This window comes from Seriola aureovittata, chromosome 7, assembly GCF_021018895.1.
Source record: "Seriola aureovittata isolate HTS-2021-v1 ecotype China chromosome 7, ASM2101889v1, whole genome shotgun sequence".
In the NCBI taxonomy this organism is placed as follows: Eukaryota; Metazoa; Chordata; class Actinopteri; order Carangiformes; family Carangidae; genus Seriola; species Seriola aureovittata.
The window spans coordinates 16,523,630-16,550,236 of record NC_079370.1 but is presented as its reverse complement, the minus strand read 5'-3'; the positions used below and the strand labels follow the sequence as shown (position 1 = coordinate 16,550,236).

The 26,607-nt window shown below is 43.4% G+C and overlaps 1 protein-coding gene across 9 annotated transcripts; it reads right to left on the bottom strand.

Annotated features, from left to right (window-relative positions):
* Positions 1-1,292: 1,292 nt before the first annotated feature.
* Positions 1,293-26,448, bottom strand: phactr4b (phosphatase and actin regulator 4b). Of its 9 annotated transcripts, XM_056381395.1 has the most exons (18): positions 26,409-26,438; positions 25,227-25,410; positions 23,847-24,019; positions 19,276-19,370; positions 18,589-18,633; positions 12,153-12,323; positions 11,727-11,807; positions 10,291-10,824; positions 8,629-8,970; positions 7,235-7,366; positions 5,678-6,209; positions 4,931-5,247; positions 4,624-4,822; positions 4,376-4,431; positions 3,926-3,987; positions 3,692-3,829; positions 3,448-3,524; positions 1,293-2,842 (listed from the first exon to the last, which is right to left on the bottom strand). In XM_056381395.1, exons 5-18 carry the CDS (start codon positions 18,599-18,601, stop codon positions 2,827-2,829), a joined length of 2,670 nt encoding a protein of 889 aa, XP_056237370.1. In that variant the 5' UTR covers positions 18,602-18,633; positions 19,276-19,370; positions 23,847-24,019; positions 25,227-25,410; positions 26,409-26,438; the 3' UTR covers positions 1,293-2,826. The 9 variants fall into 9 exon arrangements, with proteins under 9 accessions (XP_056237370.1, XP_056237368.1, XP_056237369.1 ...); XM_056381393.1 differs by lacking the exon at positions 23,847-24,019; XM_056381394.1 differs by lacking the exons at positions 23,847-24,019; positions 26,409-26,438 and adding an exon at positions 26,318-26,379.
* Positions 26,449-26,607: the final 159 nt, after the last annotated feature.

Below are 26,607 nucleotides of genomic sequence, written 5' to 3'. Positions count from 1 at the left end.
GTGGAGGAAGTACTCAGACCATTAACTGGAGTAAAAGTACTAATAATCAGTGGTTGAAGAACTACTCAGTACTAATAATCAATGGTGAATGAAGTATGATCATTTACCAATGTAAATGCTTTAACTGTAATTACAAAGATTAATAGTACATGAAGATATTCAACTTTAAATTTCAGTAAAAACTGGAAAAATGGAGGTGTTCTAAATCTTTTGACCAGTAGTATATAAGATCATGATTTGAAAAGTAAGTTGGAGCTTCAGCTGTGAAATACATATAGTGAAGTCAAAAGGACAATAATTACAGTATGTCTGAAATTTTGTGGAGTTAAAGTATAGTATAGCCTACAGTATTATTGACCTAATCAGGTAAAATACAAGTAGCCTTCCTTAGAGTCGTACTTAAAACTAGTAATAAAAGTACTGATTATGCAGTAATGTTAATGCTTTTTAAAACACTGTTATGTAGTGCAATCTATAATCTTTATCTCTTATAATGTAGATCTCTATTGTCAACAATTATATTTTAAACTATAACTTATTTTGTATTTCAGAAGTTTGTATGTGCTATATTAAAACTTTAATCTGCAAAGTAATTAGTCACTATAGTTGTCAAATATATGTGGTAGAGTAAAAGTAAAAGAAGAGGAAAACAGAGACACTTGAGTTACGTACAATCACCCCAGACTGGCAAATTACAAACAAGAGTATACATGACATGGTGAACTGTGGCCAGCATATACCTGGATGTAATCCAATTGGTTCTAGTTTAGTTCAGTCACTATTTTGAGACTGTTTATTTCACTCCTTATATGTTATGCATGAATATTTTCCTATGCTAGGTCATTTATTTTTTGTATCATCACGCAGTATGAGTCTACATTCTAGTCCTGTTTTGCAATTGCAAATATATGTTGTCATAATTTGTCAATTTACTCTGCTGCTGAAAACTTAGTTACCTCCCATTATTGCCTCATCATAGGATTTCCATTTCACTGTTTGCAACATGTATTGCTGTACACCTCAGGGGTGTATATTTAGAATACCAAATGTATTCCAAGGTTCAGATAGACACTCTCTTTATTCATAATGCATCTAAAGCCGTCTCCAGGGAAGGTTTGGCTCTTCACAATAATGGACAAAAAACAAAACAAAAAAAAAACAACTCACCTGCCACCAGGTGTCACTGCAGCCTCATATTTTCACTTTTTGGTTCCAATTTAAATTGTCCCTACAACATCAATAGGTAAGATGGATCTATTGATTTGAGCCAGGGACAGTCATTGCACATAAGATTCAAGGAATTGTAAGATTTTTAATTAGATCCAGATGTGACTATTTACAATTAAAAAGAAAACTGTCAGTCCATACAATTCCACATTCAATTAAAAATGAACTTAGTTTTACAGAAAAGGTACACTTTCATATTCCCATTCTTGTAGCATTTAATCATAAACTAATATTCTGTGCTTAAAAAAATAGCAACCTATAATACTTTTATATTTAAAATTTCTTTTCAAATGAAAGGAAGACAAGATATACACAAGCATCAGTTAAACCTATATCAACCTGTACACAGCATAGAGAACCCTGTAAGCTACTGGCCAGAAAACAATACAAGATAAATCACTTCTGCATTGTCAGAAGGTTCCAGCCAAAATTACTCCCTGTTGACCGTTTATACATTTTCTGATTTTTTGATAAATCCCTGATCTATACTCACAGCAACTTACATTTAACTCTTAGTATAGACACTACTAGCATGACCTTATTCAAAATGGCTACAGAATGCATTGCATGGTTGATCTTTAAAGGGAAGTACAAAAACTCATAAAAAAGTATAAATGAAGAGAGATTATCCAGAACCAGTGGCGCTGGATTCTGTGTTGGCTCATGCAGTGGATTGCAGAAATCAGTGATATGAAAACCAGCCTTCTATAGTCCTTTAGGCATTGGGTACGTTGGCACAAATAAAAACACCAACAGCCTCCTGACCTGCACCTTTTTTATACCTAGATTGATGCTTAAATGGCCACCTCACATCACAACCATAAATACAGGCAAGCCAAAAAAAAAAAAATGGCTCAAATAAAAACTGTCACTACTCATGTGATCAAAATTACAATATAAAATATCTTGTGCATTACAGATTATTTTGTAATTATATCGCTCCAGGTTTCATTCTAAGGTATCACAATAGCAGTCTGTACACAATTAATATAAAACACATACAATATCCCAGAGATGTCCAGTCCTAAAACAGAATATCCCAGTCTTCATTCTCCAGCCTGCTCTCGCTGCTGCCGTTTGTCCCTATTATCTATTATTACTGTGTGGAGTATTATAAGTCATCATCATTATTATTACTATAATTATTGTATGTTATTAGATTAACAAGATGAATTAGCTTTTCCATATACAGTAAAGAAGAAAAAAGGCAACACAGAATGAGGCCGCATTAAAGGTTGTAACTAGATCCAAGTCCCTGAGGGGTACCACATAACAGCAGAGTGAGAATAAGCCCTGTAGGTCCTCTGCCACTTCTCCACTTCATTGGCACGTGGTTCCCCCTGTCGTCCAGGAGAAATACTGCATCTGGGGGCCTCACCCACCACCGCCTCAGTTAAGTGATAGCAATGTAGTGAGAGGGCGATGGAGGGCAAGCGAGAAGCATTCTTGTTTTGAGTCAGTTCCAGGCTTTTCCTGATGATCTGTACAGTACATTCGAGAAACATAAAGGGCCATCAGTCTGCATAGGGAGCAGCCTCTCGCCACAGAGATCTTAAGTGCTTCACTATCCATGAAGAAGGGGCGAGGGGGATGCAGACGCTAAGGCCGATGAAACCTAAATGAAACAAAACAAAGATCTCATGAGGCATTAACAGATGTTCAAGTTCTGTTTAAAGTTATAATCCTTTAGATTTTCAATGAAATCACACCCTTTTTGTTGCTTTTTATGGTGAGCATATTTGAGAAATAGCCATTCAATGTATAAACATTCTGTAATTACGTCTCATTATAGTAGTTTTCCTTGTTAGTGGCGCAGTCTGCCATCCCCATTCTGGATTTAAATTCCCTTCACATGCATGAGGGAATCGTTCACAAGAAACGATGCATGTGTGTAATCCAGTGTTATAGTATCACTATCAGCCTCACTAGAGCAGTATTATGTTACTGCTAATGCAAACTTTTCCCACTGATAATTCACATTAAAAGTGTTTAGCTGAAACACAGGGAGGACTTTATTGTGAAACAGTCACAGGAAACACGGTGTATTTGTTACTGAGGATAGGCCTGTAAATAGATACACCAGCTGTTCTTCTGTCGTATTTATGTACTTAAGAGTAACAAGGTGTGTTTGCTGTAGTATGAAACTGCAGGTGTCACCAAATAAACCAGGACTGAAATCTGAAGGATATTAATGTCACGATCCCACTAATGAAGGTATACCTTGTGTAAATTCTGCTCTCTTCATGAACCTCCATTTCAGTGCTCTTATAATCGTTGAGCTCTTTCCGGATAGCCGCCTTGCCGAAACAACAGGAAAGAAATGGTCAGTTAAAAGTGATTTTAAAAAGGAACCATTGCACCGATGCTAATATGATGTGAAACACAATCTTTCACAGGGAAATGAATTGGGTGCATTAACTGAGTTTGTTTAGCAGTTGCTGGAGATGACACACTGAATGCATACCTTGTCAGCTGGAGTCAGCTTAGTCCACGGCTTGTCTGCTCTCCGATCATAGTCTTGGGCGTCTGTGACTTCCACGTACTCGTGGAACCGCAGGATTTTTCTCGCTTGTAGTTCTGCGACTGTGGGTCTTTGACTCAGCTACAATAAACAAAGTTTTTTTTGTGTGTTACTGTTTAATATCACGCAAATCCATGATTTGACACTTGGATGTCTGTTGTGGATGTGTTGCCTCACCTTCCTGGTCAGCCGCCGCTTGATCTCTCTAACCTCAGCTTGTCTGTCAGCCTGATTCTTGGCTGAAGAAAGAACAAGGGGGGAGAAAAAACAATCAGCAGAGCTTAATTTAACTCAGGTATGAAAGCCTGGTTTGATGTGCAGGAAAGGTAAAGTAAAAGCTGCTTCCAAAATTAGACATCTAAACTGTGATCCATGTTTCAAACAATCTTTTCAAGTGTCATTATTGTGTGTAAAAATCTTATTTTGTTATACATTGCAAAGAAATGGCTCAGGAATATTAAGATTTTGGCTATAATTACAAAAACAAGACAAGACAATCAGGCTGGACTAAGCTGAGCTGTGAGTTTTGTTTAAGTGTACGTCAAGGAGCAGTCAACACAGAATCTTTTTCACTGGTGGCATTATTAGGTTCAGTAATGGATAAAAAAAGGAATATTTGATACTGACGCTGAAGGATGTTTCTTTGCTCGAGCTCCTCGGCTGTGGGTCTCTGACTAAGTCGTCTGAAGAAAAAAGAAAATAAGAGCAGCACTATTTTTACACAGTTTCATCACTTTGTCATTCAGGCAATAAGTAGGACAAAGATCTGAGAGACGATCGCCTGAGTTCTTCAGGAAATGCACATTCACTCTCGTTGGTTTAAAGGATACAAAAGGCAATGGAAGATGCACAAGTACGACAATGCCTGTCTTTACCTTGTGAGCGCAGTGCCGATCTGTGTGCGGATGGCCTCCCACTGCTCCCTGCTCTGCCAGGTGAGGCCGGTCTGTCCTGGAGGCTGGTCGTCTCTGCTGCTCCTGTCCTGGGTGAACCTGTCCCTGTTTGGAGCACAGGGACGGCTGCTCAGCTTCAGAGCCAGAGTGTCCTTCCTCTTGACCCTGCTGGCCAGGGCGCCTGGATCAAAGCCAAGCAGAGAGATGTGGTCAGGTGCACAGGAGCACAAATCACTGCAAAAACTTTAAATAATGTTTTATTATTTTGATTAAATTTGGCCGTGCTTACTAGGTGGGGGTTCATCCTCCTCATCCTCATCTGAATCTTCATCTTTATGAAGCACAGGACCGTCTGAGTCGCTGTCTTCCTCGTGCATGTCATGCTCGTCTTCCTCATCCTCTTCCTCTTCTTCTTCTTCATCCTCCTCCTCATCGCTGCTATTTCCCCCTGGGATGACACAAACACCTGCATCCCCGACCAAGCACCGGCGACTCCGTGGCTCCAGCTCCGGCTGGGGGATCTCCCCATCGTACTCCTCCTCTTCTTCGTCATCTTCCTCCTCTTCCTCCTCCTCCTCCTCCTCCTCTGAGTAGTCATCTTCAGATCTAATGGAAAGAGAAATTTTATATATACATAATCATTATGGATCCGTTTGTGTGTATTTATTTGAGCACTTTTGCACCTAAACAAGACTGACACATTTTACATTAGTTTATCCAAATGAAAATTTATGGATCCAAACATCAAGATTAAATACTCAAGTCTAACCATAAGGCGTGTCGCACCCTCACTCTTCTAGCTACACCTGACTTGACCTGATTTTTTTTCCAGCCCTAAATGGCTTAAAAATGGATGTGGAGGTTACGTAAGGTCACATGCAAAGCTGGCTCATATGTAGGTAGAAACACTGCAGAAAGACATAATATTAAATCAATATTTCCCTCCTCTTCGTTCATTGACCTTGTTTTTGGTTGCACTGACTTGTGATTCTGTTTCGACAGAAGTTCTGCCATTATCTCGTGCAGAGAGACTCACAGTTTTAGTGGTTGGATGCTGACAGGCAGGGGGCGACTGCGATCTCCTTGGTACTCTGGAGGGGTTTCAAAGAGCAGAGTGTGTGCACGCTGTAACCCGTCTGGATGCGGCTGAGCCGGGCCGGGGCTGGACAGGGCTCGCTGGATCATGATATGCAGCGGGACAGGAGCCGGGCGCTGAGGAGATTCATTGGTCGGGCTTGGGGGGTCAAACAGCATGGGTATAGGTTGAGGCAGGGGGTGGGGGTAGGAATGCTGATGGTGGAGGTGGTGGGTGTGTATGTGTTGCCGGGGTGGAGAAGGTGGTATGTGAGTTGGCAGGGGAGGGGAGGGAGGAGGGGGAGGCAGCTGGAAGCCCACAGGGAGACTGCTGTGGTCCTCCAGAGAGAGCGGTGAGGGGTTGATGGGATGGCTCGAGGCAGAGGAGTCCTCCATATTGCGTTTGGTTACCGGGGTTGTCCTTTTCGGGGGCATCGGTGGAGAGGGCTTGGCTGGCATAAGACTGGCACCCCCGGTGGCTTGGCTGAAGTCACCTGCAAATGAAAAACTGTTCACTCATCCAATCATAAGGCAAAACAGTCTATCTAGTTTGCTGCTGTGACTTGAGTGCACATACATCAGCCGTACATGTAACCAACATGGCAGAATACACATGAGCGGATAGAAATACTTGGATTACATGTGTGACTGAGCATTATTGCGTACATACAGTGGGGTCACATCACATGACCGTGTGAACATGAATGCACACACTGCCCTAACAGACCAGTGTGCAGCATGTGCCCCAGGTCACAGAGACAAAGGAGATACATTCAGCCTACATGCTCTACACAGCCAGATTATAAACCTGCTGTCACATCTCGTTTATTAGCATATTTAAAGTGCAAAAAGCTCAAATGCAAACCCTCAAATTATTTGCATGCACATTTGTATATTTGCCATTAGATTCTTAAAACTCTGAAGAATGGCTTTAAAGCAGCATAAATGTTAAAAGCCATAGCCGTGCTCCTGAGACATAATAAGAGATCAGTAGTGCCGGACTTGAAACATGCAGCAGACAAGACTGAACTGGATTACATCTTTCTCTCTAAATTAAGTCAAGCCCTTATGTTAGAACCCTTTAGCCCCACCACACATCCATCCATACATATCCACCCATCCATCCCAGTTGAGCAGGAGCTGAGTGGATTAGCGCTATAAAATTCACTTGATGCATTGCAGACCACAGCTGGAACCCGCCAAAGCCTCTTCCTCATTCACATGCCAAATAGTACAGCATTGAAAACACTCAACTGCTCTCTCACACAGAAGTTCTCTCTCAGATTCACAAAGCACCCAGCACACTCATTATCAGCTCATTATGTGCATGCGGCTCTTGTATACCACACCCAAAGAGAAGCAATCAAGGCCAGTCAACAAGATAAAGGCAGTGGGGGGAGGGGGGGGATATGTTGGCAGCTAAAAAGGACGCGACATGATGAAGAACGCAGACTCTGAAGGAGGACATTCCAGACATGGGCACCCCGGCCACAGAGATACCAGAGGGCATCTTTTTTACCTGAGCGCAGGCCTCCGGCCCGTCGGCACAGGTAGACGGGCAGGGACAGGTAGACATCATAGTCGCACTCTCGCTTCCAGCAGGACCAGTAGAGCGGAAGCTGAGCGTTCTCTCCCCCCTGCAGGGCGGAGACTAACAGGGAGGAGACGGAGGCCTTCAGCTGGTGTGTTTGATGAATGCAGGTACATGGTGTAGTGCATATGTTGGGGTACCATTAAGCTAAATGCTCTTCTTTCTGTCATTCATTCACAAAAATTCCAACCATACTCATAATTACTATTGTTCTTTCTCAAAGGATTGTGGAAAATACGCCCACATCTTTTCTTGTTGAGAGCTAGATGAGAAGATCAACATCACACTCATGCCTGTGTGTTAAATATGAACCAGGAGAAGGTTAGCTTAGCTAAGCCTAAAGATTGGAGGAAGGAGGAGGGAGCTAGCCTTCCTACAATACATACAAAACCAAAGTGTAAAAACATCAAACTGTGGTTTCATATTTAACAGACATGATATGAGTGGTATCAATTCTCTCATCTAACCCTCAGCAAGGAAGCAAATATATGAATTTCCCAAGTTGCTGGAATATTTCTTTAAAATATTTAGTATCTTTTACTTTATGGGACAGCTCCAGTAAACTGTCAACAACTTTATCACCAGGTTTTTGTTCTCTAAACTAGATTTCTGGTTGGCCTACTCTTAGTATTCAAATTTTGAGAAGCTGAAAATGCTGTTGGTTTCCAGGTGAATCGCACTGTAATCCATTTCTATCCTCAAGTGACGACAAAAAGGAAATTTTATAATATTTCTTTCCCATTGACTAGCCACATGACTATCTGATGACATGACTGATAAACATCATAACTAAAATAAACCCTGCATGATACAATCATACGGAAGTGCACACACTTGTAAGGTACCAAAGTCATCAGATCTGCTGTTAAGATAAAAATGAATCTAAGCAGACAGCCGTGCCCGAGTGGGAATTAAGGAAAGATGAGACAAACCCCCAGTAAACAACAACAACCACTACTCTGCATCTGAGCAGCAGCCCACAGCCACAAGAGTCCCTGTTATCTTCAGAGTGTAAAACACTGGAAAAGTGGCAGCTAAAATAGTCCAGGCGTAATAAGTAATTAGCTGGGGAAAAGCTGCTCAAGCTGTTCAGATAACATCATTACCAGGACGTGTGTGCTAGTGTGTGTTTGTGTTGTTGAAGGCTTCTCTTCGCCAACGGACTCATAAATGTACACACTTCATTCATCTGTGAGGAAAACTACATGCTAAGTGAGCAGACATTTGAGTGTTCACATTGTGACTGTTGATGTAGGCTGCAAGTGATAACGTCCGCTTCCTCCATCACCGAGCAGCAGCAGCCACTACTCAGCAGAACTTACCCAGCATGGCGGCGTTGTTCCTGTTCACCGGCTTGGGTGGAGGCAGCGGGGGCTGCTTGGTGGCCTGAGAGGTGGAGGTCGGGGCTGCAGAAGACGGCTGAGTGGACACACCCGCAGAGGAGACGCACCGAACAGGTTTGGACGCCGCCGCCAAGGAGGCGGAGGGAGAGGAGTACTGGGTCGCGGGGTGGTTGGATGGGGTGCGCGGCGGACCCTCGCTGTCCGGGTCAGGGGCCGGGGTCACCAGCCATTTTGGAGGCATGACAGGCTGTTTAGGTGGCAGAGGTTCACGCAGGGTGTTGCGCAGGGCTTCCGGGTCAGGGATAAAATGGCTGTCTGACTCTATGAAAACACAGTATCATGAGGATATGTTATAAAGTAAAACTCCTTCCACATAAATAACTTTAAAACTACAGCCCTCCATTCCACTGAGACTGAGAAATTTAAACAAACTTTAAAATCAGTGTCCAGCTGTGGCACGCACACGATATTCTACATTTACAAAGTCTACTTCTATCTTTTCCATTATTGAATTAGCGACATCTCATTATGAAATACTTCCGTACATGGCTATAAATGTTTCAGCTCAGGGAATGAGCAGTGAGCCATTTTTTTGCTGCTTCACCACTCCAAGCGCTCTCTGTGATAGCACTTGTTTGAGAATTGCATTATCTAGGGATCAGCTGTGAAGATAAACAGAGTAGGCGGCTGCAATTACCACCACAAACCCACCTCCCTCTGCCCACCCCACCACACCCCCGAGCTGCTGCTGCCACCCCATCCATCAAAGCTGCAGCTCTGAAGTTGAGGGTTATTTATTTACAGACGAGCCTTTATCACTGTGACGTAATACAACCAAAGAGGAAATAATCCAGAGGAAAGGAGGAAGTAAGCATGAAGCCCGAAGAGAGAGAGAGAGAGAGAGAGAGAGAGAGAGAGAGAGAGAGAGAGAGAGAGAGAGAGAGAGAGAGAGAGAGAGAGAGAGAGAGAGAGAGAGAGAGAGAGAGAGAGAGAGAGAGAGAGAGAGAGAGAGAGAGAGAGAGAGAGAGAAAAAAGGAGGACAGAAAGCAGGAGTTGTGATAAAGATAGAAAGAGAGTGGGAGAGGGAGAGAAAAGCAGCATCAGAGTGAAAGAAAAAAAAGAAAAAAAAAAAAGGGAAAAAAACAAGGTGAGACAGAAACTAGAACCGAGCAGTGAAAAAAGCAAAACAGCACAACACACACATCATTTGTGTAAGTGTAATGTTTGAGTGAAATCAATTTCTGCAAGCTCTGGCTCTTCACCCATTATCACTGAACTGACAGTGTTAAAGCGTTAAAGGGCAATAATGGGTGTAGTGATTGTGCCACATTAATTAGGAGAGGAGAAGAGAGGACGAGCTATTCCCTCATGTTCCTGAATAAGAAGCGTAGCTGGAGCAGGGCCCCTGGGAGCCGACAGGAGCCTGTCTATATCTGGGAGGACAGCACATAAGCAGGAAAGTGACAGCAAGAGGGAGGAAGAAAAAAATCGCCTTCTATCGAACACGTATGAAGGAGGTCAAGTTGTAAAATGAACACTTTATCTCCTTCTCACAGTGAGGGAAAAGTCAACAGGGATCTTATGATTACAGCTTTTCAGAATTGGAGGAAGATCTCAGATGGCGTATTGGAAATGACTCACCTCTGTGGGCCCTTCCCTCCTCGGCTGATGCATGTCGAGGGAGTGTGGGCTTCCAGTCCGCTTCCATAGGCCGACTCCTCCTGCAGTCCTCCGATGGGGCCTTCTGCAGCCCGGGCCTCTTCTGCCCGTCCTCGGGGTGAAGCCGGCCTCCACGTCTGCCCTCCTCCATGTGGCTGTGAATCTGGCCCTGCCAGACCATGTTAGGCTTCCACTCGCCCTCCCCGTGTGCACGTGCCCCCATCACCCCTCCCCCTCTCCGCCCGTCTTCATGCAGTCCTGTACCCCGGGAGCACAGAGCTCCCCGGTGGTCTATGTCCGAGGGAGGGCGGCCCCTGCGTTCGTCTGGCTGGGTGAGCCAGGCCGGGTTCATCCTAAAGTCTGACTCAGGTGGGAGTTTACTCTGGTTGCATGGGCTCCTGGCACTGCTGACGACTCCCCCGCCTCCGCCTCCACCTCCGACCCCGGCGCTCACAGGCAGAGTGTGACCATTTTTCACGTAGGGAGGCTTCAGGTTTTGTGAATCTGCATCTGCATCTTGAAAGGGTGGACGAAAGAACAAAAGCATAAAACTGAGAGGATCCAACATTATTCTGAGTCATTAAGCAAGAGTTGAAAGAGATGTCCACCCAATCTAAATCATTCATGTTTAATACTGGAAGTGTCATGTTTGATAGTGTAGAATATTCATGTGATTTACTGTTCCCTCCCTTGTTCAACCTAGATGTGATACACATAAAGATTAGTTGATTAATCCATTATTTCATTGACAGAACATAAAAAGCCCCAATTTTGATGCAGAGTGGTTCATCTTCTTGCTTTTCTCTGGTTTATATGATCGTAAATTGAATACTTTCTGGTTTCCAATTGTTGGGCTCCGAGATATTGTGATTAGCATTTCTCACTATTTCCTAACATTTTATAAAATCACAATAGAAGAATGAATCACCTGATCAATCGGGAATAAAATAATCTTTAGTTTGAGCCAGGTCACCCACTAGAACAGAAAGGTGCCCTTAACCCAAGCCCTGTTGACAGAGTGTGTGTTTGTTGATGTGATGAAGGAGCAGCTGTAGGTTTAATAAATGGGCCTCTGCAACAGTGACGCCAGCAGAACACTTGCACACACCCCTCTCAAAGCTGTTTTGCTGCAGGGCACAATTCGCTCCACTTTTCCTCGGCTCTTGAGAGGGGCATACCATTTTAAACAGACGTTACATTACTTTGGAACAACAGCAAGGTGAGAGGAAATTTGCCTTTTTTTTTTTTTTTTTTTAAATGTCTCAGACACCTGCTGGAGAGAAGGATGGTGTTCCTGCCATAATGTACTGATGACTTAACTGTACTGTCTGTGTGGGTGTGATAACTTCAGGGCTGCTACTGTCAGATGCAGACACCACTGTGCAGAGAGATCAGATGAATCACAGAAGCACTCTTACCATTGTCCGGGACCTCCTTCAGCACTCCCTGTTCTATAAGTTCCTGTCTCGTACGCCTCGTCGACATCTTTCTCTCCAGCTCTGCCGTCAATAAAGAGAAGTCACGTTACACACCGTGTTTTCTTTTTCAAGATCACCACGAGGGAAAACATACTGCAGGAAAAATCTGTCATATTTAGTGCGTGACCTCATGCTCCAGAATACTAAGGTGCAAGTTCAGGATATTTTGTTAGCAGCTCATTGTCTTATTGTAGGTGGACTGAAAACACAGGGAGAGCCAAGGGGACTGTAACATTCAGGCAGGAACACATGCATTGAGGAATTCTGATGAAAGCTGAATGCAACTGATATGACCAGTGAGAAAGGAGGTGGGGGTGGGGGGTGGGTTTACTCGCACTACAAACACAATGAGTTCACAACACAAACCTTCTGAAGTTTCCTTGAACTTCTCGCTGCTTTTCTTCTTCCGCCACTTCCATGGCTTGAAGATCTTGCCAAGGGTAGAGAACTTGCCCTTGCGCTTTGGGGGAGGGGTGCTGTCCCCCGTGCTGCCCCCCTCTCCCACCATTGTGCCGTGGTGCTGCTCAGCTTCATCATCTACAAAAGGAGGAAGAGCAGCATTAACAAGATTTGCGCAACTTAAAACGAGACGTGGAAAAATAAAGAGCGTAGATCCGTCGGCAGTCACAATGTTCTGACGGAGGGCTTTCTAACCGAGCTCATCTGCTGCCTTTGTGAAGACGGCCGTGCTCATTACGGCTGTTATTATCTTTAGCTGTTAGTTCACGGGGACTGAGTGTGCTTTGGCAGGGTGATGCTGAGAGCTCATGGACTCCTCCACATATCCACAGTTAACAGGAGAAGTCTGACGCTGGCGTTCAGCCAGGATTTCTCTCTGTCAAGTGTTCACATTCCTTGGCTGGATGGAGACTAGTGCCTTATCAGCCTTTCAGCCCTCACTGCCTCTATAGGGAAGAGAGGCACACACATGGATGCAATCACGCAGTAGCAAAAAGCTGTCAATCATGATGCACATGTACAGCTAACATTCGAGGTGCAAAAGCTTTTAAAAAACACTGATCATTATGAGATGCCATTAGCACCTGAGGCACTCCAATAAATGGCATTCTGGAGTCATGGTTACATATTCTGGGTTATGTACTTGACAGACCGACTGACAGGGTGCTGAGCTCAGAGAGAGAGAGAGTTTCAAACATTAGCTCTCTCAAGGCTGCAGCTGCTGCATTCGGCAGACATAATATTTACCAGTGGAGAGAGAGTAGGGTCCGATTTAAAACATCCAGTCTCAAGCACACACAGGATGTCGTGGCGACAATAATGCCTCGCAGTCTGATTCCCACAACAATGTACTCCTCACACAATACTGATGTGGCTTGTTAAGCAGTCCAGTAAAGAAAAACGGAACATAATAACAACAATAGTCATTCTTGAGTGGAAACTGACTCTTCGTTTGACACAGACAGCGGGGGGAAGTCAGGGTTAGCTACGGACCATCACCCCTGGAGCTGGCAGGGATTCAGTATCTTTGCTAAGGGACATTTTAGCATGGTGGATGGTTGCTGACACAGGATTCAAACCCATTTTGCAGCTGAAGGACAGAGTCTTTAACCGCTGCTCCAAAGTGCTACCTCAATGCTGCTGGCAGGGTAAAAATCTGAACTGAATGCTTACGTAGTGTTTAGAAGCCTGACTGGGACTAAAACCTCCAAAACAGATCCGATTAAAATTGTCCAAGTCTATGCATTACCGACGATTTAAAAAATAGTTTCTCTGTATGTTCTGAAAAGTTTCATTTTTGACAAGCCTATCAAAAAACAGACACTAGTCTACCTGGAAGAGGAGTGTTGAGCGTCCAGCTTCCATGGTGGTGGGACTTGAAACAGCATGCCATGGGGAAGCAGGGAGCCCCCAGATCAACTGTCCTGTATATATCCCAACAGTCAAATCAGCAAGGAAGGAAATGCCAGAAGGACAAGTTGCAGGAAACTGTTCGAAACTACAGCAGAGGGTCCTGGTTCAAGGAACATGTCCGCACCATGGAAATCCAGCTTATCTTGGCGAGGTAGAAATCTGAGGATTCAGACCAGCTGCCATAACATCCAGATTAAGCATTGCTTAAGGCAGCCTCCCTGTGATCCAGAACTGAGGTTCTCACACAGCAGACTGCTCTGACACAGTGGCTCAGCTGAAGCCAGTGAAGCAGGATAAGAGCTAGCCGTGCCAGGCCTGCACACTCCAAAGCACTGCAGAGATGACGATCGCAGACGACTCAGCCCATGCAGCAGGCATCTGTTTGAAAAAGATGACTGGCTGTATCCTTAGAAGATTTGTACATTAGCCAGTGATGCCTGATTATAAAATGTGTCAATCCACTGACACACAAAAAAAAAAACAACCCAAAAGTACATCCAACTCACTTACCACATTCAAGAGAAATGTGGATCAACTCAAAATGATTCTGCAAAGATACAGAGAAAAGCTCTAAAACATTGTTTTAGCTGTAGCGAGGAGAGGTCTGGGAATGGGAGTAAAGGGTAAAAAGAGCTACAAAAGACAGAAAAAGTACAGGACTTATGGAGGGGGACCAGCCTGGAAACACAGGGAGGAAACAGCACTCCACCCTGATTCTGTGACCGAGAACAAAGACAACCTCTTCCCCTCACACTCAATAACACAGTCCACTGTACAGCTCATGGAAACTCAGTTCAGAAAGGTACAATACAGTGACACCAGTGAAACTAATTAACAAAACATCTAGATAAAATAAAACAAGTTTCCATTCAGAAGAAAGCCAGAACCAGAACACTAGTTGTCATGCTCTGTAATCAGTAGGTCTGCCAAGATAAGGCATACCAGTCAGGAAACACAGGGGTGTGTGACACTGTGTGTGTGTGTGTGTGTGTGTGTGTGTGTGTGTGTGCATTTATGTGTGTTCCTCTGATGTACCCCTATCATGAAGCCACACCTACCGCTCTCTTAAACATGTCCTGGAGAGGCCAGATTTGCCTCTAACCTCATGATTCAATGAGTCATGGCAGCCCGGTCAGGTGAGCATGTGGTTAAAGGAGACTGTTGTTTTAAAGGGCCCCCGGCCTTTAGCCAATCGACCAGCCAAGCCAAGCCAACCCGATCACTTACATAAGAAACCTGCTTCCACGCGGTGCAATGGTTGGGAAACACTTCCGACCTTATTATAACCCTAACACTTGCCAGGGCAGATTATGAAATGTAATCTATTTAATTGACAGCACAAAGAGGTATCTCGTGTGCCCTAAAATCAGTCAACCGTTTAAAACCCAATAGCATAGTAGCACTACGTCAAATAAATACAATTAGAGCAAGCTCTTTAAGGTAAGAAATGTTTTAATCTGTCGTATGAATTCATCTTTGTCAAACTCAATGCAACTCATGATCTCTGATTAAAGATTAATGAGGTCTGTTTACACTCTGTAATATGAAAAACTGCAATAATCAAAAGGGAAAATGTTGGAATGGCTCCAAACTTATGTAAAGTCTCATCCAGTCAGACACAATCCCTATTTCCAAAAGTCCCCGAACAAAAAAAACCATCACTCCAATATCTAAGGTCACCTTCCTGTGCATTGTAAGATAAGAAAATAAGTGCGCAACACATGCATGAGAGTGTAAAAACACAGCTGAGATTCATCCACGTGATCCCCGTGATTTAACATTCCTTGTGGTGGTGAAAGTGAAGGGGGTAGAGAGAGAGAGAGAGAGAGAGAGAGAGAGAGAGAGAGAGAGAGAGAGAGAGAGAGAGAGAGAGAGAGAGAGAGAGAGAGAGAGAGAGAGAGACTGTGCAGAGTTGATTATACAATCTCCAAACCCTGTTTCTCGTCGATGCTTAAAGGCATTGAATAACTCGAAAACAGTAAGAATGGAATGCAATAAGTGCACACAGTACACAAAGAGTGCATGAGTGAGCCCAGAAACTCACCGCCATAGTTGTGGTTTTGTGGGTCCTGAGCTGGGGTCTCCACACGAAGGCTCTGTCCCATGATCCAGCCCCTGAGGGGCCTCTACCTGTCCTGCACCCAGAAATGTGGACACTACACTGGGACAGATCAGCAGCTGCACCTGCCTTCCTCCTCCGTCAACAAAGTCCCCTGATCTCCTCTATCTCAGGTCTTTTCTTCTTCTTCTTTGTCTTTTTCTCTTCTGCGCTTCTTCTACGCCTTTCACTTCAGACCTTCCTCTGTCCCTCCCTCTCCCAATCTCCTTAAGACCTTCCCTCCCTCCAGGAGCCGGACTCCCTCTCCCCCTCGCGTACTGACCCTCCCTCCTTGGCTCATAGCACAGGTCAGCATTCACTGAAAGATGCCTACCATTCCAGGGAGAAAGACGAGTTATGTTTTCAATTTCATGTGTGTGCTGTGGTATGTGGTGCAATGTGTGCACCCAATAATGTATGTACAATGTGATGCATTCTATGTGGTGCAGTGGGTCTCAAGAAAACAAGGACTTGCATGATCATAACACTGATCCAGGCTAAACGTTGCAATAAAAGTACTTAACCACCACAAAAAAAACTCAACTTAAAACCACAGAGCTCAGACCACATTGTTTGCCTTGAAAATGATTATGTGCCAAACGCACTGGTGTCAGTGCTTTTTGTCTTCCTAGACCTGACGAGGAGAACAGAAGATAGAGATATAGATAGTATCTATATAAGCCATTCCTAAATTAGTAAACCACCTTAACTGACAAGCAAAAACCTTGTTACCTTGTTTTTGTCTCGATGTGAAGGATGAATGAGAGAAAATTGGAGCAATTTCAATCAATTTCCTCAATCAGGAGAAATGTTCCACAAGATCAGTGACATGACTTTTTTGTGGGAGCAGCATGAAGGTGCGCCTGAGATGCTGCTCCACTCCAAAATTTGATCATGAATCCCTGCAGCAGTACAGCTGCTACTATGACACTGAACTTGTTAAAAGAAGGAATGAAGGATCACAAGCCAATCTGGCAAATAGGAAGATGTGTTGATCACACATGCCATTTCTATATCTAGTATGCATGCTAATATTAGGCCACTACTGTTGTTCAGAGCTAGCGGAGGGCGTTTATCATGCTGCTCACCTCTCTTAATGCCTCCAGACACCATTTTATGCACATCTCCAAGTCTCTTATCACAATATGAACAGTCTCTGAGGCATTAGCATGACTTTGAAACATGTTTGCCAAGGAGAGCTGCCTGTTTGGGGCCCTGAATATAGAGAGGCAGAGCAAGAAAGAAAGAGAAACCACCTTCTCTAAACTAGTAGAAAAGAAGGAGTACAGACTGGACCCCCTGAATTAGTGCTTTGATTCCTTTTGAGGTTCGAGTGTCTTCAGAAAAACCTTGTCCGACCGCACCTCAGAAGAATCCAGATCATCGAGCTGTGTCATTATGCCTGGATAGATCAGAGTTCTCTGAGCGTTTGGCTGCATCTCGAGCTGTTTCTAAAGATGGAGAGCTAGTGTGTTCGGCAACGTTTCTTTTCTCTCCCTGTGCCCCACATACAGCCTCCACATTGGGCCGGCTTCCAGAGAGAGCTGAGCCAATCCGCATGAGCCCAGAACCTGTTGGCCTGACCTGGATAACAGACTGGGCCAGGCCACTTTAGCAGGCAGACTGACTGAGCCAGGTACACACAGACATGCACATGCATGGCCCCGTCCAACATGGGGAGAGTATGGAACGTGCCCTTGTGATTGAGCTCTGTGTCACTGCTGCAAGTCTCATTTGTGACAGAAAATTAACATATATATAGAAAATTAACATATACTTCACATTTTTGTATAAAGGACAAATTTGAACTACTTATGTATATAGAAATCTTCTTTGAATGGGCTAAAATAAGATAAATTCAATGCTAGCAAAATGGGGAACAACAAACTGTTGTTATTAAATGTTTTTTTATGGAAATAAATAAATGAGCTACAGTGTGTTAGAAAGTGAGCTATACAGGGCTGGAGTCAATATTCTCATCCCATCTCTTGGCAGGAAAGCAAATACGTGTATTTCCCAAAATGTTACTGTTACACTCTAATGCAAATCCCACACATTTACAACACACCTGTAGATGTTTTTCCACAGCCTTGTAGTGATGAGAATTGTACATGGCTTTTATTGTGAAGTACCCACAGGAAGTCTTAAGTGACGGTCAAAAGGACGGTTTAGCATGTGGACATTTGGACATGTTTACCTACGTTTTCTTTCTGGCAGATACATTTTACAAAAGGGAACTAGTTAACTGAAGAGATCCCAGTGACAAAAAATAAATAAACAAAAAAACTGAACATAATCGAGGTTCCTTTTCCTGCACAGCTGTTATGAGAGTGGGAGTGCTCAGTGTTGCCTGTGAAGGTGGTTAACACCAGAAGACAAAACCTGCACATCCTATTACACAGCAACTCATACTCTAAATATTCACAACTTAAACAATGATACAAAACAGATTCACGAAAACAAGTCTTCTGCACCACCCACCCACCCACCCCCACACACACACACCCACACCCACACCCACACACCCACACCACACACACACACACCACACACCCACACCCACACACACACACACACACACACACACACACACACACACACACACCAGGGAACACCCTGAAAAGCCAAGATTTGAAAAGGGAAAATGATCCTCAGTCAGGCCCCGAGGTTGAGGAGATGTATGGCTGAAGTCTTGAGTGGCTCATAAAAACGTGCAAGGCTAGACAGACCCCATAAACACGGTGAATGTACAGCGGGATGAGTGGATCTACAGCTCTCTCCACAGCGTTAACACTGCACTTAACAAACCACAACGAGCAACTTGGTACTCACCACGATTTTCCATTACAGAGTTTGAGGCACACCAGTCAACGGTTCCTGAAAAACAACAATTTGATCATCAACACCAGTTCAAGATGTGAGCCGAGACACTTTCAGTTACACCAGTGGTAATTAGTTTTTTCCTGAAACTGTTTTTTTTCTTTTTTGCAAGTGATGCTCCAAAAAAAACATCAACACTGTGGTCTTGAATTCATGAGTCTGAAATGTTTTGATTAAAATTCCTCATGATAAAAGCATCTGAAGCATCTAAAGATGAACCCAATAATTCCTAGCCACTATCAAGCCAGATTTATCTGGAAGAAATTATATTTTAAACACAGTGTATTATCAGTATGTATAGATATGCTTTTACTAGATTAACTGCTCCGGTTCAATGTTTGTCAGTAGCTGGTCATTTTGGATACAATTATTATAATATTTTCACCATCTACAAAGTATTCACGACTGTTTTTCTGATGGAAAATATTGCCGCTTTTTTTCCGCCTTTATTAACACATAAAAGAAATCTCTGAGCTTTTTCTTTCATTCTACAAGACTTAATAGCCAAGTGATGCATCTTTCAAAAATACTTTTAATAAACATTTTGTATATAATTTTACGATATGTGACACTGTTCTCTTAATAAATGACCATCATTAACTGTGGATTTGTGGAAATATATAAAATGTGTAGACGTACACTGTAGAAAGTCATGGGTGGGGTGGGGGTGGTAGCAGTACAGTATTTATTCAGGTCTCCTGACGATGATGACAGCTCCACCCATCTTAACCCCTCTGATAAAGAACAAAGAAGAAAATTAGATCATGGTTAGTCATATAAACTGAGAGCATTGCCAAGAAAGACTGAAAATTAAAGATTAATGGCCCACAGATTCCCAGAAACTTGGATGTATAACTACCAAAAAAAAGAAACACCCAACATTTTCAAACCAGAAAGTCTGGGCCGAAGAGTAAGACCCCATTTACACCTGGTATTAAGTGTGATCTGCATCTGGATATCTTATGTGTCGGTAGAGCAAAATACAAGGTGTAAATGGGCTCTAAAGGCCAACAGCATAAAGGTGAAATCAAGTGTCATTTAGAAGAAGCAACAAAAACATCCACATTCCCTCCCCTGTCTATCATGTAGCAAAGCTTCCATGTTACAGCTGTGCTTAAGAGTCAACACCAGATACACGTTTAGTCCGGTCAGAGTCCAGCTCATGCACCACCCGAAGCTGCAGCACCGTGTATAGGTGTCACAGCCAGAGGGACAATATTAAACCTCAAGAACGAATGTGAACACGTTACGTTTGCTACTTATTTTTAGAGTCACTACCTTGAGCTGTAACCGTATTTTTTTCCCCCAAAGACAATAAAAAGGCCAGATGAAAAAAAGACGTATGCATTATTTGCAGCAGGACGTGGTGAGGAGAAACTTGTATGTATCTTGGAGCACATCCAGTCTGATGAAATGTGAAGTAGATGGACTACAGCAGAGAACTACTGCGGTCAACTAAAAAAAGACAATGATGCTATTGCGATCCTCAGAACTGGATGAATGAAGTGTGAATCGATTTCTGTTACATCATACTGATGGTGGTGTTAAAATCTGGTGGGAGAGTGGTTTCCAGGCACGCACACAGATTTTGGTTCCATCTGGGCATTGTTCAAACTACTCGCATATAAAAAGTCAAAGCACTCTCATCAAAACACTTCAGTAATGTAATTATGCACTTATGTTGGCTAAGTGCATCACTTCATAACCACAGACTAACCCTTTCAGTACCTGAAGTGGATCATTTATGTTGATTATTTTAGTTACTGACAAAGCAACTGCTTGACAAATAGTGTTTATTAATTTTAGAAATATAGACGATATTAATTGCAAGAGATGCTCGTGTGATGTTGACATGCAGCTATGATCCATTCTCCTTCAATATAAAAGAGGAAACGATATGACTGTTTCACTGGTCCTAGGACTGTGCAGCTGTAGTTGATGCTGCATACCTAGCTAAGCTTTGTGGGACTAAAGTTTACAATACTTGTGCTTCTCTGCATCTTTTTGTTCATCCTCTCTTTGTTTTGGCACAAGTTCTACCTTTGTGCTTTCAAACCGTGACCCAGGACAAATTTAACTCAGAACAGTGCAGACTTTAACAACGGAGCGGTTTCCAATTTTCAGCAACTGTTTTATGCAACTGCAGACAATGTGGGATAAAACGCATATAAAAGTATTTTATTTGCAAATTAGTTTTGTTTTGTTTTTTTCTTTTTCTTTTGGGATTCCAGATAACCAGTATTTAGCTATGTTGCAGAATAAAAAGACTGCATGGTCCTCAAAGATATGCAGGTTTACTGACTATAGGTTAAATAGGAGGCACAGGGTTCTCCTGGTTTTGGGTAGCAGTGTCAAAAGCCAGGGCAGACTGGGGAAACAGAGTCAGCTGTGATTTGACTCTGTTCAGAGAGGAGACTGAGTTTGGCACCACCAGACAGAGGCTGTTTCCAGTAGACCTCTTAGACTGGAACACAAAAGACTCTCGTAAAAGTAACTGAGAAACTGAGCTTTACTTTGCTGCACCTATTGGACCTGTTGCATACGCTCACCAGAATGGAAATATCAACATCTGCTGTTCTCATTTCATAGAGAAAAATGAAATGGAGTATGGACAGACAACAGAAAGCAGTGAATGATCCATTTCTCATAGCGCTGAAACTACAACTTTGATTGATTGATTAGTCGATTGATAATCGAACAATTGTCAATTTTAAGCAAAAATGCCAAATATTTGTTGGTTCTATCTCCTTTCTTTGCCAGACATGAAAGTAAACAAAATCTCTGTGTTTCTGACTGTTGGTTAGACAAAACAAGAGATGTGACAATGCCCCCTTGAGTTGTGGGGAATTATAACTGGCATTTTTCATTATTGTCTGACATTTTTTAGATAATCATTAAAGAAAATAATCAACAGATTCATTAAAATTAAAAATAATCATTCGTTTCAGCTCTACCTTTAGTCGATTAATTGATAAGTTGGCAACACTATTGTTGATCAATGAATCATTTAAATAGTTTATAAGGTAAAAATCCCAAACTTTCGCTTCTCAGATCGGCTGCCTTTCTGTGTTTTATATCACTGTAAATTCACCTTGGGCTCTGGGGAATTAACGCGTGCATTTTTTACAGTTTACAGGAATTTTACAAAAAACATTTGCCTGATAAAAACATAAAATAAAAATAATAATTAATTGCAGCCCTAAATTAGACTTAACAGCATCATTACAAACTTGACTGAAAACAGCTGCAATACTATGAAAGCCATATCTTTTGCAACCATTGAGATAAACAAGCATAGAGATTTGCTCTGCATGAGAGACCAAAAATCTAAATAATGTGTGTGAAAAAAACAAACAAAACAAAAAAAACAATGCTGGTTATAAGTAGCAGTGAAGACAGTAGTCCCAAACCCAAACCTAAACGGGACCACAAAATTCCTTCAGTTCCTCTCGCAACATTACTGGTCCTTCTGGTGGTCTAATGGACCTCCATATCATCTCACATTTCAGTGAATTACTGGTGTAACCAAATTGCAGCATCCATGTCTTGTGGGTTAATGTTATTTTCAATGAAAAGGGGATAAGAGCAAAAGCCCCTTTAGACTGTGTGATGGTGTCCAGGCTGATGCCAAGCGAGGGCCTGTGACACAAACTATTGATGTAATCAGTGATGATCAATGTCCTGCCATGAAGGAAAGCTCTGCGCACACGCATGGCTGTACGGCATTGTGATACAGAAGTCAATCGTGTAAACTCAGAAATTGTTTTCTACCCTTATAATTATATTCTGCGTTTTGGTATTCTTCCCTGTTCCAATTTACTGGCAGGGTCAGAGGGGAACTTCCCTATCAAAAAAAAAAAAAAAAAAAGAAGTGCCAGTATCGACAGTCGGGCCAATCATCCTGCCTTAAACCACATAAAATGGGCTTTAAAGTATAGTAGTTTTTGTTGTACAGCCATACAAACAGACTGGAGGAGAACCCTGACACCACTGAGAGGAGTCAGATGTATCCGTGGTGGGAGATGAAATTTTTTTGCACTCCCGCCCAGTGCCACAGCCTTGGCTGGGTGACTCAAAATAATCGAGCCGAGTGGTGAGCTTTTCGCTCTATCCAGGGAAAGAGAAAATATCTTTGGTGTCTGAAAGTAAGAGCGGATTTGAGGCAGCGAGGGGGTAGAGCTACAAATACAGTTTTCCACCATTTCAGCCACAGCCTCATACGTTATGTATGCATAACACTTGCTTGCCTCGCCGCATGTCAACTACAACATATTCTATCCAAAAGGAAAAAAGAACTGGCTTCAACAGATGCATTCCACAATCAAATATTGCTTGGTTTCACTTGCTGTTTGTGTCACGCTCACAGCCAGTCTCAGAATGTGCCCATGAAAAAGGGATGTTGATGGCCTAGTTCCCTTTTGAGTTGTTAACCCTCTCCCTGCTCTCTGCCGTACAGAACAGATCAATATGAAAATTATTAGTCCATCCAAACTATGCAGGACGTCTTCACCATGAAAGATATATTCTCTGAAGCCTTTGACAGGCATCGCAAGTCACTCTACAGCAATGGGCAAACAGATCTAAGAGGACATGACGCACACCACCAATTAATGACACAAACACCCAATTAGAGCTTATTAGACCTCAGTTCCCAGGATTCTCCATCACTACCTAAACTATGATCTTGTCAAAAGTCTGTACAATCAGGACGAACTACCTTGTTTGAAAACTCCCGTTAAAGAATCCACATCCTTCTTCGTGGATAATAGTTTTAGGACGGATGACACCAGCTGCGATTTTGTCCTTTTCCCAGCTTCTGTCCCACAAACACAACTCACCAGGAATAGGAGCCACCAATCAGGTATGCGAAAGTAGCCGTTACAGCCCGCCTAGATGTCCCGACTGTATAATCTTCTGTGGAGCGCACACACCCACACTGGCGCACATTACTAGCGCTGATTCAATTACGATGGGAGCGGAAACGGCAGCAGCTGGCTGGGTTATGCCATCTTTAAATAGAAGTTCAGCTCTTGGGTTTTGGGCACAAAATGCCGCCAAGTCAGTGGAGAAAAATCATTAACTCCACACTTTAGGCCTCTGTCTGAAACAGGCTCCTGAACAATTCACATTCTTACAAACAAAAATGGTGGAGAACTGATTTAGGACCAGTTAATACCTGAGACAGGTGGACTGAGCTGAAGCATACTCACAGGCCTGCTCCACAGAGGTATCAGAGACAGATTTGTCAGTCAGACGAGCAGCCTCTCTGCTTGGACCTTTCTGCAGTGTGTATCCGAGCTGCACAGTTTCTGCACCCCTCTCCGAAAAGGATGGACGAGGGTGTCTGTTCCCAATCCGGGCCGAGTGAGCGTCATCACCGAGCCTGCCCCAGAAAAGCATCATTCACCACAGGGACCAGTGGCCCACTTTCACAAGGAGCCCAAAATGCTCCGCGCCTTTGCAAAACTTTTTTTCCTCAGTGTCCCTCCACCTGTGTGAAGAGGACTGCACTGCAGGGGGATGGAGCAGAACTCTTCATCATGCAACACAATGCACTACACTGAAGGCAACTGATTGTACACGCCAAGCGTTAACATGGCACCGCTTGTATGCTCACTTTACATTCAGCGCCTCCAGCTTGAAGCAAGGCTATCCACCTCAGCTCCCTGCCTGAAGAAGGGTGGGGGTGGGGGAGAGACATTTAGCTGAGAGCTCCGGAGGAATCTCAGTCTCATCTGTGGTCTAACCGAATCAATCAGGCCCAGCTGACAGCTTAACCATCCTGGTTGCCTCTTAATGGCCCATTAAAGGGGAATGGATGGGGGGGGGGGGGTTTCCAATTGGAAGTGGAAAGAGCTAAGATACAACACAAGCCATGAGGCAGCATTTTTTTCCTCAGAAGAGCAAATTAACTTCAGCAGCTGTTGTGCCACGGGCAGATGAAACCAGAGGAAATGCATGTTACTGTATAGGAGAGGAGAGGCAGGTTCAAGATGGAGAGGAGTCAGCTGACCATGCTGTTAGCCAGGCTCTCAAATTTATGAATGTGAATAAAATAAACACAATAAAAAGAGATACTGACAACAATTACGAACACACCCATACACACTTTTTATGCCTGTTGAAAACACAGTTTAACAAAAAAAAAAAAAAAAAGAGCTTCCATCAATAGGTTTTGACAGGAAGTGTCTTAGTCTGCTCTTAAATTCTCACTTGTAATTTGAGTAAATCACTGTTGGTTCCTTGTGGTATTCAATATCTGGTGATGTCCTTGGGAAAAAAAAAACTCTCTCCTTCGCCTATAATGAATAAGAAATGTAAGTATGTGTGAGGGAAAAAAAGCTTAGCTCGGCTGCCGTCTCTCGAATTGCACTTTAATATCAGAGCCATGCAAGCGCGACCTCCGCCGTGAAGATGTAGAGGCGAGTGTATCACGTCTTCCATCTTTGCCCTAACAATCCATGTCCTAATTAGATCTATGGAGCGCTGATTTCTAATTGTATCGCCGAGATTAGACTGACTTATTACTTCACCGCTTAAAAAAAAAAAAAAATAATAATAATAAAATCCTGAGCCAAAATACAAATTACCTGAGAGGTTGACTCGGTCTATCGTGTGAAAAGCATCAAATGAAACAGCTGTTACTCCCGGTGCAGGAGGAGAACACGGAGACGTCCGTGTGTGAGGGCTTCAACATGGACCTGCCTCCCTCTCTCTCTCTCTCTCTCCCTCTGTCTCTCTCTCTCCGGATCTCGCGCCAGTGGACTCAAGATACTGATGAGTGAATGGGAGACCAGAGTCAAGCCAGCCTTAGTGAATACGGCGTATTCCGGTCACACATTTCAAAATAAAACTACTGTCATTAAACGCATATAGTGACGTTTTGTACAGAACACAATTAAAAGAGCCTATAATGAAGCGAATTAAGTGGTACTTGTTGTGCATGGGCTTCTCATTGTTGCTGACATTTCAAAATTAGTTTTTCCACGTGTATGCAGATAGACCATGAAGCCAATATCCATTTGGTAATTTGCCAATTATTACTTTGGAGCACAGGTTTTAGGGGTTTTCTTTAAATGTGCAAGAACCAGCGCCTAAGAATAAAGCAATAGATTACAATTCAAACAAAATATATTTGGAAATTGATCATTTTTTTCAGGTGCAAGCAGCATCCTTGCCTGGCGGCTGGAGACAAGATAACGTACGCAGGGGAAAGCGTGTCTAGAGGCCTCTAAATGGGTTTCTTTCCCCCTACAATATGACGCCGCCGTAATGAGGGGAAAAAACAACACAAGGACCTTTAAGGTGCAACCCACTAGAGTTATCCGACTACAAACATCGACACACACCATCTACATCCCGGAGACCGCACGCATCCTTTGTTGTGCGCGGACGCCTCTGCAGAGCATCCGTGGAAAATGGAGTTTCAGGTGGTGAAGCAGCGGCAGTGATTTCAGCGAAAAGCCAGAACAAAACACGTGCACCCTGTGACACCCGGGATCCGCAGACAACCAAGATATTCACGCACAGCACCCCATTGTAAAGGTGTAGGTTATTAGCGATATCGGCTTGTTTTGTACCGGCCAAGTTGGAGCGCAACTTCGGTTATTGTCTGCGGAGAGATCTTCCCCCATAACTCTGTGGCTTATTTGCTCCCACAGGACCTCAGCACTCACGTTACCTCGCTCCTGATTTCACCTCCTCCTCCTCTGCCTCCTCCTTTGAAATTAGTTACAGGCGATTTAAAAATAGCAGCCCGGTCATTTCCTCACCTCACTTTCCCCCTCTTCCAGCGCCCGGTCCAAACATTTTACGCACTTACCGGAAACTGTTCCGAGCCGGGCATCTCGGTACCGGTAGTTCTCGGTGGAAGCTGCATCTCCACTGTGGGCGTTGCAAACATGCTCCTCTTTGTGTTGTGAAGACTTCAGTACCCACCAGGCATTGCAGTGCATTGATCTGGGGTGGGAA

Coding starts and splice junctions, on each gene's coding strand:
- phactr4b (XM_056381390.1), bottom strand. CDS start 15,763: ATGGGACAGAGCCTTCGTGTGGAGACCCCAGCTCAGGACCCACAAAAC. Junction 4,432..4,623: donor ATCGGCACTGCGCTCACAAG/GTAAAGACAGGC, acceptor TTTTTTCTTCAG/ACGACTTAGTCAGAGACCCA. Junction 3,525..3,691: donor AGCTGACTCCAGCTGACAAG/GTATGCATTCAG, acceptor TGTTTCGGCAAG/GCGGCTATCCGGAAAGAGCT.